This window comes from Muntiacus reevesi, chromosome 3, assembly GCF_963930625.1.
Source record: "Muntiacus reevesi chromosome 3, mMunRee1.1, whole genome shotgun sequence".
Taxonomy (NCBI): Eukaryota; Metazoa; Chordata; class Mammalia; order Artiodactyla; family Cervidae; genus Muntiacus; species Muntiacus reevesi.
In genome coordinates, this window is record NC_089251.1 from 72,085,148 (window position 1) to 72,101,680 (window position 16,533).

Below are 16,533 nucleotides of genomic sequence, written 5' to 3' on the forward strand. Positions count from 1 at the left end.
GATTTTCATGTTCTAGTGTAGGCTCAACTGAGGCATCTGTCTCCAAGAAGCCATCTGGGCTTGCGCAATCAGCATACTGTTAGTGATAAATGTAGACTAGTTTTACCTAGAGACGCCTTCCTGAATATCTAGGTACTCACAAGACTCTCCAGGATCTTTTGTAACATGGTTTGCTGAGTGGTGGGAGGAACACCAGCCCCAGTCTCATAACTGATACTGACTTTGCCATGATGGAGAACTGGAGTCTGATTTAAATTTTACTTTAGAATTAAAGAAATATGAAATTTCTTCATGCTACATCACACTTAGTACATCTGTGCTTTGTAATGGTACAGACAATGAGGGTTAAAAAATAAAAACCTGTTAAACAGTGTGAAATATGAAAGAAATGTAACATTGTATATTTGTATCTGCATCTGAATTACAATTTTATTAAATTCCATACAGTGAGCAATATGTGACATAGTCCCTCTGATGTTTATGATGTACTGAGCTCATAAGTTTTACCACTCTGCATCACCAACGGCTTTTGCAAATACATAGTCTCTCCCTCCAAAACACATAACACCATCTTTCAGATAGAATTTCCATTTGTCCTTGCTTCGATGAATCTGGAGGGAGAAAAATAGTCTAAAATAAGCAAATTAAGAAGTTAAAGGATTATTTACATTTCTTTGCACATCCCATGGGATTATTCTGACCCTAAATGGGAGTCCTTTTTTTTTTAATATTTATTTATTTACTTATTTATTTGGTTGCCTTGGGCCTTAGCTGTGGCATGCAGGGTCTTTATTGTGTCATGCAGGATCCTTTGTTGTGGTGCATGAGTTCTCCAGTTGTGGCTCCCAGGCTTAGCAGTTGTGGTGTGCAGGCTCCAGAGCATGTGGGTTTCAACAGTTGTGGCATGTGGGCTCTCTAGTTGTGATGTGTGGGCTTAGCTGCTCCACAGCATGTGGGATCTTAGTTCCCTGACCAGGGATAGAACCCACATCCCCTGCATTGGAAGGCAAATTCTTAAGTATTGAACCACCAGGGAGTTCTTTATAAATAAAATCTCTTTAGGATAGTTTATTCATTCATTCAGCAAATATTTGCTGAGTTCCTATGTATCAGGTATTGCTTTAAGCACTGGAGACTTATTAGTTTTTTAAAAAGGAAGATATATAATTTTTTTTAGAACAAGAAAAAAAATTCCTATCTTTGAAGAGTTTACATTTTACTAAGGATGGGAAAAACAAAGCCAATAAAACCATAAATTCCACAGACTATTAAAAAGTGGTGTGCATGCAAGCTAAGTCACTTCAGTCGCATCTAACTCTCTATGACCCTTTGGGCTGTAGCCTGCCAGGTTCCTCTGTCCGTGGGATTCTCCAGGCAAGAATATTGGAGTGGGTTGCAATGCCCTCCTCCTGGGGATCTTCCCGACTAGGGATCGAACCCACGTCGCTTATGTCTCCTGCGTTGACAAGCAGGTTCTTTACCACTAGCACCACCTGGGAAGTGTTATGAAAAATAAATCAGGATAAAAAGACTGTCACAAACACAGAGGTGGGGTTACAAGTTTAAGTATAAGCATCAGTGCAAGCTTGAGGTAACATTTGAGCAAAGACTGAAAAAGAATATGTTGACTAGAGAGCATTATAGGCAAAGAGAACAGAAGTCCTGAGAGGGGCATGCCTGGATTGCTCAAGAACAGCAGAGGTCACTATATATGCAAAGGAATAGAAAGGATGCAGTTAATATCAAGAATGAAAAAAATAGTTGTGTTTCATTTTGAAAAAGAAAGTCAACAGTCCTAAATAACACACTGAGCAAGGTCAGAAAATATATCTTATAATCTATCAGATTCTACTGGCTATTCTTTAGATTCAATAAGTCAGGCTGATACAAAATAAAAACTAGAAAATCCTACCATCTTAATAGGTAACAAATTATACAATTATTGTTACTTCTGGGTAAATCACAAGTGACTATTTAAAAAGTTTAGAAGTACATGATCTGAAATCAAGAGTAAAAATTAAACCTAGTTGTTGACTGCAAATAGTCAAACTGAGGAAGAAAGCCCTGTGTCTAGTATTCAGATGCATTTTGGAAGGCACAAGAAAATACAAAGGATAAATCCTCTATTTGTGTGGGGAGGGAGGAAATGTCCTAATGACGGAAAATTTCCTCTGAGTTTTGACTTTCTAATTTTCATGTGCACTTATCTTTGGTCTCAGGGAACACAACCATGACAACAGCATCCTTAACACAAATGATAAAATCTGACCAATATTAGGAAAAGAAAAATAGCAGAAGCAGCAACAACTCTTCCCATTACCTTTATCAAGTGACTATATTTATTAAGTATTTTCTGTATTTATTCTAGAAATGCAACCATGGTTCAACATTAGGAACTTATTAGTATAAAAACTGTATTACCAGACCTAAGGAGACAAATAATATAATCATCCCCAATGATGCTGAAAAAACTTTTGATTAAACTCAAGCATTTTAAGACTATGTCCTACAAATACACACACACACACACACACACACACACACACACACACACACTCTACTACTCAACCCAAAAGCTGTGACTTAGTGACTTACAGAGGAAAATCCTAAAAATATTCCCACTCAAGTCAGAACATAGACAAGAAAACTATTATCTAACTTTTCACTCTAGAGGTACTAGCCAATACAATAGACAAAAGGAAAGTACAATTGGTACTAAACAACATAATTAGATAAGAAAGAACTAGAGATTTAAAAAACTGGAAAAGATGAAATAAATTTGCAGACGTAATGACTGGATATCTGAAAAATCTAAGATAATCAATTAAAAATGACTAAACAAGAATTCAGTACTGGTACAAAATTAATATAAATAAATTCAGAGCTTCCACATATACAAGCAACAGTTATAAGCTATGAAGAAAGAACCTGTTTCCCATAGCAAAAAAAGACATAGCATAGTTAGGAATAAATTTTACAAATACTCGACTACCAGCACTGTTAAATACATTCTCCTTTTTGAAATATTTTTGTCATTTGGCCTCCAGAACATTCCTGGTTTTCCACTTCTTTCTATTCCATTTCTTTGACCATTCCTTTGCTGTCTGTACTGATTTCTCCTTCTCTCCCTCATCTCACTTTTAGAGTGTACCAGGAATCTTCTCCCTGCTCATATCACTCTCTTGGTGATCTTATCTAATTTCATGGTTTTAAATATCAACTATGACTCCCAAAATTTACATCCCCAGCTCATATGTCTCCCTTAAAATTCTGATTTTCATTCAACTGCTTCAACACATCTTCCTGAATGTCCAATAAACATCTCAAGCAAGTTTAAAACAAGGACACTGATAAATATTCTCCCCTGAACTTCACAGTCTTCCCCATCTCAGTGGGGAATGGCCACTCATTCTTATTCAGGCATCTTGGAGATAATCTTTACACCTCTTACTCACACCTCATATCCAGATCCATCAGTAAATGTTAGTTCTACCTACAAGCCACATTCATATTCCAACCACTTCTACCACCTCCACGACTATCACTCTTGTTTCAGCTACCATCCTCTCTCACCTGAACTGATATGTTCCATGACTAGTTTCCCTATTTTCACCCTTGTCCCCCACTAAGTCTACTCTAAACACGGTAGACAGAGTGGCCCTGTTAAAAACATAAATCAGATACCATTTCTATGCTCCAACTCTCCAATGACTTCTCATTCAAAAATAAAGTCCTTAAAATGGCCTATAACGTCATGTTTTCCCCCTCACTTAATGCTCTGGTCTCCTCCCTGTTCCCTGAACACACAGGTATTCTTCTACCTCAGGACTTATGTATTTATTGTTCCCTCTGTCTGAAATGATTCTATCCAAATATCCTCATGGCTCATTCTCTAACATTCTTTCAAACTTTACCCTATCACGTTGTCAGTAAAGCCTCCCCTGGACATCGCATCCAAACTGCAACCCACTCCTCCTTAATATTACTAAAATACCAAATTCTATTAATGTGATCTCAGTGAAAATATCAACATGTTTTTGGTTTTTTTTTAAACCAGAGAAGCTGATTCTTAAGTCAATACAGAGAAATAAACAAGAATGTCCAGGAAAACTCTGGAAAAGAATATGAAGAAATACCAGCCCTACAAGATATTAAAGCTGTGATACATATACACAACTGAATATTACTCAGCCATTAAAAAGAATACATTTGAATCAGTTCTAATGAGGTGGATGAAAAGTGGAGCCTATTATACAGAGCGAAGTAAGTCAGAAAGAAAAACATCAATACAGTAAATTAACGCATATATATGGAATTTAGAAAGATGGTAACGATGATCCTATATGCGAGACAGCAAAAGAGACACAGATGCATAGAACAAACAGTCTTTTGGACTCTGTGGGAGAAGGTAAGGGTGGGATGATTTGAGAGAATAGCACTGAAATATGTATATTATCATATATGAAACAGATCGCCAGTCCAGGTTCAATGCATGAGACAGGGTGCTCGGGGCTGGTGCACTGGGATCCCAGACCCTGAGGGATGGGATAGGGAGGGAGGTGGGAGGGGGGTTCAGGATGGGGAACACATGTACACCCGTGGCTGATTCATGTCAATGTATGGCAAAAACCACTACAATATTGTAAAGTAATTAGCCTCCAATTAAAATAAATAAATGTTAAAAAAATAAAATAAAGATATTAAAAACCTCAAAATAATTGAAGCAATGTAGCAGAGGTTAATAGACAACCCAATGCAAAAAAAACAGAAAATCAAGAAGTAAATTCAAAATAATGAACTTCAGTAGATGATAAAGAAATCATTCTCTTTTAAGCAGAGACAAAACAGACTTATCAATAAGCAATATTAAGAAAACTGGGTAGCCATCTGGGAAAAAATTTATAATCACCTGTCACATCAAGAAAAATGGCTCCATCAATCAAGACTTACATTTTTAAAAGAAACCAAAGAAATACTAGAAGAAAACATGGGTGAATCCCTTTAAAATCCTGAGGTAAAAAAACACTTTCTATTCATGACTCAAAATTTGGAAGCCATAAAAATAAAGGTTGACAAATTCAACATCTGCATGAAAGGAAGAAAAAACATTGAAAGCAAATAACTGAGGAAAAAGTATTTTTGCACACACCAAGAGCTAATCTCTCCTAAAATATTATAGAACTCTTAGGAATCAATAAACTGACTAATAATTCAATTTTTTAAAACATAGAGCGTGGGACAAATTGAGAGAGTAGCATTGAAATATACACATTACCATATGTAAAACAGACACCCAATGGGAGTTTGCTGTATCACACAGGGAGGTCAGCTCGGTGCTTTATGACAACCTAAAAGGGGGAAAGGAGGCTCAAGAGAGAGGGTATACGTGTGTGCTTATGGCTGATTCACACTGTTGTACAACAGAAACCAACACAACATTGGAAAGCAATGATCCTCCAATTAAAAATAAATAAAAATAAAACAGACAAAAGTTATGAACAAGCAGTTCACATAAAATTAAATACAAATGGTTCATAATACACAAAAAGTGAAAAATGTCACCAAAGTATCATTTTTCACCTTTCATAATAGCAAAGATCCAAATGTCTCATTACACTCCATTGGCAAAGCTGTAGAAAAAGGACTCTCAAACACTGTAATAGGCATATATACTGGAATAATCTCCAGGAGAGTGTTCTGGCAATATCTAACCAAATATATTTGCCCTTTAACCCAGTAATTCCACATATAGAGATTTATTTAATAGATAAAATTGCCCACATATGAAATGTTTTATGTACATGGTCATTCAATAACAACTGAAAAATAGCTCAAATAAGAGATGAGTTAAAATAAATTTTAATAATTCCACAATGGAATATATAAAAATATCCAAAGATTTCTAAGATATATTGTTAATCTCTTAAAAGACAAGGTGCAAAATATAGTGTTGTCTATGCTACCCCTTTAGACTCTACTTGAATAAAGAAACTAAATATATAAAGAAATTAAGGTAACTGGTTACTGATTTGCACTGAAATAGACAAACCCTAAGCATACCATTTAATGCATTTTGACAGGGAGCTACTGGTAGGAAGGGCAGATGGTGAAGGACAGAGTCTTTATGGTATAACCTTTACAGTGTATGCAATAATGTGCATGCAATATCTATTTCAAAAAGCAAAAGCAAAAGACAGAGACTGTGCTACACACCTAGTAATTACCCACTGTAATAGTAGCATCTAAGGGACAAAGTCAGCTAAAGTATTAAATTAAAACGGAACATATTTAAATAGTTTCACATTCCACTATAAACAGTATTCTATTTATAGCACAGAAAACTCCTAACTATAGTAAAATGTTTCATTTCACCATTAATCTTCCCTATAATATCTTCATTATTTTAATCTTTATATTGATCTTGTACATTCTCTCTGCCTCTGAAATAGTATGTCCATAACTCTCACTCAGAATGTTTATCAGTGACCTTCATTTAACCCTTTTTCACTGCACATCTTAATCTCAAAGTTTCTCCCTTGACTGTTAGCTTATAAATTGTAAAGTTAAATCTCATATGATAATCAAAGTCAGATAAAATATACTGAAAAGAAAACAAAAAACCCAGCTCTTCTCAAAGTTTAATGAGCATGAAAATCACCTGGGAGTCTTGTTAAAATGCACATTTTGATCCAGAACTCTAGAATAAGACTCAAAATTCCTTATTTTTAACACTCTCCCAGGGGAAATGATACTACTGGCCTTCAAAACACACTAAGCAGTGCAGTGAAGCTCTTAGGAGACTATTACTGAAGCTTTTCAATTTACTTGAGATTGGTTACATTCAATACTTCTTCAAATAAGACAACTACTAACCAGAATTTCTCCAAGGGAAATGAAAATATATATTCACAAAAAAACCTGAGTATTTATAGCAAAATTCTTCATAATAGCCAAAAGTTAGAAAAAACTCAAATGTCACTCAGCAGATGAACTAAGCAAATTGTGGTATATCCATTCAAAGAACTAATATACATCAATAAAAAGGAATGAAGAACTGTTACTAGCCATGATATGGATGAATCTTGAAACACTGTGTGGTAGAAGAAATCAGCTATAAAATACCACCTATTATCAAATTCTTTTCATATAAAACTCCAGAATAGGGACATCTACAGTGACAGAAAGTACATTAATAGTGCCTTACTACTGAGGATGGGAGGAAATGGAGCAGTATGGGAGTGAGAACTAAAGGGAATAGGCTTTCTTTCTCAGGTGATGAAAATTTTTTTAAATTGACTGTGTTAACAGTTTCAAACTGTGGTGCTAAAGAAAACTCTTGAAAGTCCCTTGGACAGCAAGGAGATCAAACCAGTCAATCCTAAAGGAAATCAACCCTGAATATTCATTGGAAGGACCGATGCTAAAGCTCCAATATTTTGACCACCTGATGCAAAGAGCTGACTCACTGAAAAAGACCCTGATGCTGGAAATGATTGAAGGCAGGAGAAGGGGGTGACAGAGGATGAGAAGGTTGGATGGCATCATCGACTCGATGGATATGGGTTTCAGCAAACTTTGGGAGACAGTGAAGGACAGGGAAGCCTAATGTGCTGCAGTCCATGGGGTCACAAAGAGTGGGACACGACTGAGTGACTGAACAATAACAATGGCTACACATATCCATAAATATACTAAAAATCACTGAATTGTACACTTTAAACAGGTAAAGTGTATAGGGCATCTTCAACTCTCCCTTGTCAATCACTCTCTCATATCCAGCTAATCACTAGATCCCAATGATTCTTTTTTCTTTTTCTTAATTTTACTGAAGTGGAGTTCATTTACAGTGTTGTGCTAATTTCTTCTGTACAGCGAAGTGACTCAGTTTATACACACACACACACACACACACACATATACATATTCTTTTTCATATTCTTTTCCATTATGGTTTGTCACAGGATATTGAATATGGTTCCCTGCACTATACAATAGGACCATGTCATTTACCCATCCTATGTATAATCTAGCTCTGTTAATCCCAAACTTCCAATCCATCCCTCCGCTATGCCACTCTTTGGCAACAAGTCTGTTCTCTACATCTGTGAGTCTGTTTTCATCTCACAGATATGCTGATTTGTGTTGTATTTTAGATTCCATACATAAGTGGTATTATATGGTATTCTTTCTCTGTCTGACTTACTTCACTTATGACACTCTCTAGGTTCATCCATGTTGCTGCAAATGGCATTATTTCATTCTTTTTTTGGCTGAGTACCATTCCATTGTGTGTATGTACCACATCTTCTTTATCCATTCATTTGTAGATGCACATGCAGGTTGTTTCCATGTGTTGGGCTATTGTATTGTAAACAGTGCTTTTATAAACATTGGGGTGCATGTATCTTTTTGAATTACAGTTTTGTCCAGATAAGCGCCCAAGAGTGGGATTGCCGAATCATATGGCAACTCTAATTTTAGTTTTTTGAGGAAGTGCCATACTGTTTTCCATAGTGGCTATCCCAATTTACATTCCCACCAACAGTGTAGGAGGGTTTCCCTTTTCTCCACACCCTCTCCAGCAATTGTTATTTGTAGACTTTTTAATGATGGTCATTCTGATTGGTGTGAGGTGGTACCGCACCGTAGCTTTGATTTGCATTTCTCTAATTTAATTAGTGATGCTCATCATCTTTTCATGTGCCTAGTTGTCATCTGTATGTCTTCTTTGGAGAAATATCTATTTAGGTCTTCTGCCCATCTTTGGATTGCATTATTTTGCTGTTGTTCAGCTGTATGAGCTATTTGGATATTCTGAAACTTAAGTCCTCGTCAGCTTTTTTCTCTTTAATTTTACGTTTTTATTGAAGTATAGTAATTTACAATGTTGTGCAAATCTCCGCTGCACAGCAAAGTGACTCAGGTATGCACACACAGACATTTCTTTTTTCTATTCTTTTCCATTCAGGTTTATCACAGAATATTGAAACTAGTTCCCTGACCTATACAGTAGGACCTTGTTGTTTATCTTTTCATTTTATTCATGGTTTCCTTTGCTGTGCAAAAGCTTGTAAGTTTGACTAGGTTCCATTTGTTTATTTTTGGTTTTATTTCTATTGCCTTGGAAGACTGACCTAAGAAAACTTATGTCAGAGAATGTTTTGCCTATGTTCTCTTCTAGGAGTTTAATGGTGTCTTATCTTATATTTAGGCCTTTAATCCATTTTGAATTTACTTTTGTATATGGTGTGAGGGTATGTTCTAACTTCACTGATACACATGCAACTGTCCGACTTTCCCAGCACCACTTGCTGAAGAGACTGTCTTTTCCTCATTGTATGTTTTACCAAACATACGAAGAACTTACATCCATCCTTCTCTAACTCTTTCAAAAGACTGAAAAGACAGAAATATTCCCCAAAACATTCTATGAAGCCACCATCACCCTGATAACAAAACAAGACAAAGACACTACCAAAAAAGAAAACTTCAGGCCAATATCTTAGATGAAGACAGACACAAAAATTCTCAACAAAATATTAGCAAACAAAATCCAATAACATGTAAAAAAGATCATACACCACAACCAAGCTGGATTCATCCCAGGTGCACAAGGATGGTTCAATACACACCAATCAATATGATATACCACATTAACAAAAGAAAGGATGAAAACCATGTGATCCTCTCAACAGATGCAGAAAAAGCATCTGATAAAATTCAACACCCATTCATGATTAAAAAAAAAAAAAAAACCCTTATGAAAGGAGGTATAGAGGGAACATATCTCAATATAATGAAAGCTATTTATGACAAACCCACAGTCAATATAATAATCCACAGTGAAAAGCTGAAAGCCTTCCTGCTAAAATCTAGAACAAGACAAAGATGCTCACTCTCACCACTTCTCTTGAACATAGTATTGAAAGTCCAGTGATTCTTCCATCATAATCTCTAATTCTTCTACGTTCTATGCTGCCATCTTTAGTCTGGGCTCTGTTACTTTATGTACCATCCCTGTTCTTCTTACTATTTGCCACTTACAAATTAACAAAGCCAGTTTTTAAACCCAATTGAAACTTTCTCAATATCATCCTTAGAGGGCTAATGTTCACCAAATCAAGTTTGAATTTTCCCTACCAGGATTCTGGGTTTTCCAATGTGCTTCAACCTCTGTCCCCCACCCAGCCTCATTTCCTAAAATATTCAAAAGAAAAACACTTTATTCAAGGCAGAGTTGTCTCTTCGCTGTTCCTTATAATTCTACATGCATTCATTTCTCTGCCTTTTATCAGGCTATTCTACTCTCCTGAATGCCTACTCTCCACACTTATCTATATCCCACAAATCATTCAACACCTATTTAAAAGCCCGACATCACCCAGGAAGGATTTGTGGAGAACTCCAACTACAAATGATTTCTTGCATTTCCTAGCCACTTCTAGGACTTAACTGTCTGTGCCACTTATCTTAGCATTTGATTTACATGCCACTCATCTTGGTATTTGATTTATATGCCATGTATTTTAGTATTTGATTTGTCACATATTTTAGCTTTTGATTTACCTACCATCTTATTGTATGCCACTCTATTATTCCATACAGAAACATCTTGCTTCAATAAGATTGTCAGCTCTTTAAGACAAGGACTAAAGTCCTTTTTGGTATCACGGAGACCACACAGCACAGTGTTAGACCCAAAATACCCCTCAAATTTATAGAATTAATTATCTGTTTGAGATTAATTTAACTGAATAAAAACTCATCATAGAATTTCCTATCATTTTGCTTACTTTCTCCTATAAATGCAATTAATCAATCCAAAGTCTAAAAGGTGAGTACAGTACCTTATCATACTGACAGACAATTACATTATCCATGTCAAACAGGTCTGGCACATCCTGCTCACTAACATCATCTCCAGAATTTAAAGGGTCCTAAAGATGAAGGATAGTCACATTAATGAATTTTATGATACTTTGAATTTTTTAAAGATAGAGGGACATATTCTGTCTCTCCAAGTGCAAAGAATAGTACTGTACTTAAAAGTCAAACAGCCTGAGGTTTACTCCCAGTTTGGCCACTCAACAACCACAAGACTGACCTTTTTGACAAGTTATTAAAACTCCTCATATCTCAGTTTTCTTTCGCAAAATGAGAACAGTAGTAAGAGCCATAGGGCAGTGGAATGTTAAATAACAAACGGCAATAAGATTTAGTATGGTACCTGGCACATATGTAAGGACACCATAAACGATAGCTAATAACACTTATGCTTCCTAATTATCACATTCCACAAAAATTTCATGGCGTATATTAAGATTAGAGCAGATACATTATGCTTCTACCCTGGCTGCCTTCTTTACCTTCACTCCCATCCCTTCGAACTCCCATTATCTCTAGTTAAAACTAACAAATATAGTAACTGATTCCTAAATACTTAATACTGATTTACATTGCAGCTTAAGGTCAAAAGTTTAAATACGAGTACAAATACAAGTCTCACTTTAAAGACTAAAGACAGCATTGATCTGAATTGTTATTCCTCTTCGTTACAAAGTATATTAAAGCACAAATGCTATAAATTTTTAAAACTTTCAACTCAAAAGTAATCCTTACTTCTTCCACAAGGTCTATCTCAGGGTCTTCATTATCACTACTGTTCACACTTGAATCTTCATTTGATACACTGCCAGTTTCTTCTTCAGGTACCTTCAGGTCTCCTGCATCAATAATCCCTAGCAATCCATTCTCATCTACATCTCTTGTATTTCCTATTTCATCATTGGAAGATGTATCTCCAGTTCCACCTATTTGAATTATCTCATTAATGTCATCATCAGCTACCTGAATGCTTAAATCCATCCGAGAACTGGAATCCTAAAAATAGAAAGAAATGCAATAAAGTTTTTCAAGTCAAAGAAAGTATACAAAACACTGAATCAGCAAAATATAAAATCACATAAACATTTCATAAGTGGCTTCTTAAAATATATTTCTCCCTGGTCAGGTGAGGCTCCCTAATTTTGAATTATAGTACACTGCTAGCATTTCTACGTAATATGGGGATAAATTTATATTTAAATTGTAAAGAAACTCACAGTCATACATAGACAGAAACTGGTTGTCTGCTTTCAGGTAATATTTATCAGCTTTTATATATTTCTAATTAAAAAAAGATATGCAACAAGCAACAAAGGTTTACTGTATAGCACAGGGAACTATAGTCAATATCTTATAATAACCTATAATGGAAAATAATTTCAAAATTAACATGTGTATATGTATAACATGTGTCACATACACAAAAAAGAATTCTACTTTTTGCCAGTTTTTCTAAATGTCCTATGGACATCTAACAACAACCAATGAGATATAAAATTTTAAATATATTTGTGTATGATATGATTAATATAAATTAAATAAATCTATTACATTTAAATTAAAAATGACATCATTTCAAGATGCTCCTATTCTTATTTTTTTATGCATTTGATAAAACATTCTCAGAGAAATGTTCATATGTCTCACTATGATTATATATTTTTTTCTTTTCCCTTCTATTTCTTCTGATATTTGCTTTAAGTATCTTTGTTGTTAAGGTGTCTAATGGTTTATGACATCTATCTTCTTGGTGAACTGTACCTTTTATTATTAAAAATATTCACCTTTGTTTCATTTAAAATAAATAATTTTTTTAAAAAAGACAGCCCAGAAAAAAAAAGTATCAGCTTTTATACAAACTAATTTAAAATTAAAAAATACCTCTAAAGTTTGAACTTTTATTTTAAACAATAATTCAATGAAGTAGAAAGGACAACTGACATCACATTTAATGGATAAATAAAAAATATAAAGGACTGTACTAACTAGAATAAGCCAAACACTAAAAGAAAATATAAATCGAAACTGACAGAAATGAAAAGATTAACAGACAAATCCACAATTATAGTTGGAGAACTCAACATTCCTCTCCATAGTAATCACTTTAAAAAGTAACCAGAAATTCAGTAAGAATGTAGAAAACCTGAACAACACAATGAACCAACATAACCTAACTGGCATTTACAGAAAACTCTACTTCCAAAGAGCTGAATGCACATTCTTTTCAAAAGCACACAGAATGTTCACAGGAAGTATCGTATTCTGGGCCATAAAACAAATCTTGACAAATGCAACAGACACAAAGTATATGTTCACTTAGCAAAATTAATTATACCAGAAATCAGTAATAGAAAGATCTGGAAAATCGTCAAATATTTACAAATTAAACAACACACTTCTAAATACCCATGGGTCAAAGAATAAGTCACAAGGAAAATTAAAACATAATTTTAACTGAATGCAAACAAAACCATGCCATTTTAAAACTTGAGATGAACCTAAAGCAGTGCCTAGAGGGAATTTTATAGCATTAAATGATTATATAAGAAAAGAAACAAGTCTCAAATCAGTGACCTAATATTCCACTGTAAGAAATTAAAATGAGAAGACCAAATCAACTCACAGCAAATAAGGAAATAAATTAAAAGGAGCAGAGTTTTTACATGAAATTAAAGTTGATATCAGTTCAAAATAGACTGTTAACAACTTTAACCACAAAGAAAATATAGAATACACACAAAAGAAATGAAAAAGGAATCAAAATGTGTCATTAGAAAAAATCAACTACACACAAAAGAATATAATAAGGAAAGAAATAAAGGTCAAAAAAGCTAAAAGACACACAGAAAATAACAAAATAGCAAGAATAACTTCTCCTCTATCAGTAGTTAAATGTAAATAGATTAAACTCCCTAATCAAAAGTAACAGTTTGGCAGAATGGATACCAACAGTACCCAGCAACATGCTGTCTACAAGAGGCTCTCCTTAAATCAAAGGACACACACAGGTCAAAAGTAAAACTGTGGAAAAAGACATTTCAGGCAAATAGTAACCACAAGGGTTGGGGAAACTATGCCAACATTAGACAAAATAGACTTTAAGCCAACCACTGTTAAAAACAAAGAAATTATATTATGATAAAAGGATCAATTCATCAAGGAAATATAAGTTACAAACATATATGCACCAAACATCAGAGCTCCTAAATATATGCAACAAAAAGGGAGAAATAGCTCTGCAGTAATAGTAGGACATTTCAATACTCCACTTTCAATAATACAGAACCACAAGACAGAATATCAATAAGGAAATAAAGAACTTACACATGACAGACTAATTGCACCTAACAAACATAAACAAAACATGCAAAACAGCAGGACACACATTTTTCTCAAGTTCACACAGAACATTTTCTAGGATATGCTGGTAAGTCAGGTCACAAAAAAGACTGAACTCATACAAAGTATCTTTTTTGATCACAATGGAATGAAACCAGAAACAAAAGCAGAAGGAAAACCGGAAAATCTACAAGATACAGAAGCTAAACAACAGTCTAAAAAAAAAAAAAATCAATGGATCAAAGAGGAAATCAAAAGAATCAGAAAATTTTGTCAAAAGATTAAAAATATCTTGAGACAAATGAATATACAACACACCAAAACCTACGGGGTGCTGCAAAACAGTGCTCAGAGGGAAACTGACAGCTGTAAATGTCTGCATTAAAAAAAGAGGAAAGATCTCAAATTATTAATAATAATCTTAAGGAACTAGAAAAAGATGAACAAATAAAGTCCAAAACCAGTAGAAGGAAGGAAATAATACCAAGTAAAGCACAGATAAAGAAAAGGAAAACAATAGAGAAAATAAAATCAGGAGTTATTTCTTTAAAAAGATCTATAAAACTGATAAATATATGAATCAACTGATAAAGAAAACTAAAATCAGAAGTAATGAAATTTTACTACTGATTTTACAGAAATAATAAGAATTATAAGAGAATACTATGACTAATTGCATGCCAACAAGCTGGATATCCTAAATGAAATGAACTAATTCCTAAAAACACACAACCTACCAAGACTGAATCATGAAGAAAGAGAAAATATAAAGTCTTATAACCAATTATGAGATTGAATTAGTCATCAAAAATCTCTCAACAAAGAAATGCCCAGGACCAGAGGGCTTCACTAAAGAATTCTACTAAACATTCATATAACCTCAATCCTCAAAAATCCTCAAGAACGGAATTTCTTAATGGCCCAGTGATTAGGACTCTGAGTTCTCACTGCAAGGGCCCAGGTTCAATCCCCAGTCAGGGAACTAAGACCCCACAGGTAGCACAGCATAGCCCCCCCCAAAAAAAATCCTCAACAAAATACTAACAAAATTCAATAGCACATTAAAAGGATCATACACCATGGCCAAGTCAGATTTATTCCTGAAATGCAAAAGTGGTTCAAAACATGAAAAATCAATATTAACACATTAACAGAATGAAGAGGTAGAAAAAACTATACAATCATCTAAATTAATACAGAAAAAGCATTTGAAAAATTCAACACCTCTTCATGATTTAAAAGAATTCAAACTAGGAATAGAAAGAAATTGTCTCAACATAATAAATGCAAACTGTGAGAAGACCTCAGTTAAGACAACAGTGAAAAGAAAGCTCTTCCTTTTCATCCAAGGTGCCCTGACCACTCTTGCTACTTCTATTCAATATATCCTAGCTAGGGTAATCAAGCAGGATAAAGAAACAAAAGGCATCCAAATTGAAAAGGAAGAAGTAAAACCAACTCTGTTTGCAGATGACATCTTATTATGTACAAAATGCCAAAAGCTTCACGCACACACACACACACACACAAAATGTTAGAACAAATTCAACAAAAAGTAGAGAATACAAAAAAAAAAAAAAAAAAGAAAATCAGTTGCATTTCTATACATTAACAACCTGAACACAAAGCAAGCAATTCCATTTACAATACCACCAAATAGAATGCTTAGGAGTAAACATAACCAAAGAGGAAAATGACTTGTTCACTAAAAAATACAAAACACTGCCAAAAGAAGTTGAAAATGACACAACTAAATGGGAATAAATTTCACGTTCAAGGATTATAAGAGTTAATATTGAATATTAAGATATTGATACTACCCAAAGGCATCTAAGTGGAGAAGGAAATGGCAACCCACTCCAGTGTTCTTGCTTAGAGAATCCCGTGGACAGAGGAACCTGGTGGGCTGTCCATGGGGTTGCACAGAGTTGGACATGACTGAAGTGACTTAGCATGCATGCAAAGGCATCTAAGATTCAATGCAATCCCTATCAAAATGCAAATGACATTTCTGGTATAAATGGAATAATCCATCTTGAAATTTACATGCAATCTCAAAGGATGTTGAATAACAAAAACAGTCTTGAAAAAGAAGATATAAGCTGGAGGTCCCACATATCCTGACTTCAAAGCTTAATATAAAACTACAGTAGTCAAAACAGTATATTTGCATAACGACAGGAAAAAGACCAGTGGAACAGGGAACCCAGAAATAAACTGTCACATATATGGTCAAATGATTTTCAATAAAAATAACAAGACTGTTAAACAAGGAAAGAACAGTCTTTTCAACAAATGCTAAGAAAAGTA

The 16,533-nt window shown here is 34.4% G+C and overlaps 1 protein-coding gene across 3 annotated transcripts in view; it reads right to left on the reverse strand.

Annotated features, from left to right (window-relative positions):
• Window positions 1-373: 373 nt before the first annotated feature.
• The window catches only part of GTF2A1L (general transcription factor IIA subunit 1 like), a 58,230-nt gene continuing 42,070 nt past the window's right edge, over window positions 374-16,533 (reverse strand). For all 3 annotated transcript variants that reach the window (XM_065929307.1, XM_065929308.1, XM_065929306.1), the window contains 3 exons: window positions 11,620-11,880; window positions 10,848-10,937; window positions 374-611 (listed from right to left, as the gene is read on the reverse strand). In XM_065929307.1, coding sequence (XP_065785379.1) covers window positions 504-611; window positions 10,848-10,937; window positions 11,620-11,880 — 459 coding nt within the window. In that variant the 3' untranslated portion in view covers window positions 374-503. The remainder of the gene's footprint in view (window positions 612-10,847; window positions 10,938-11,619; window positions 11,881-16,533) is intronic.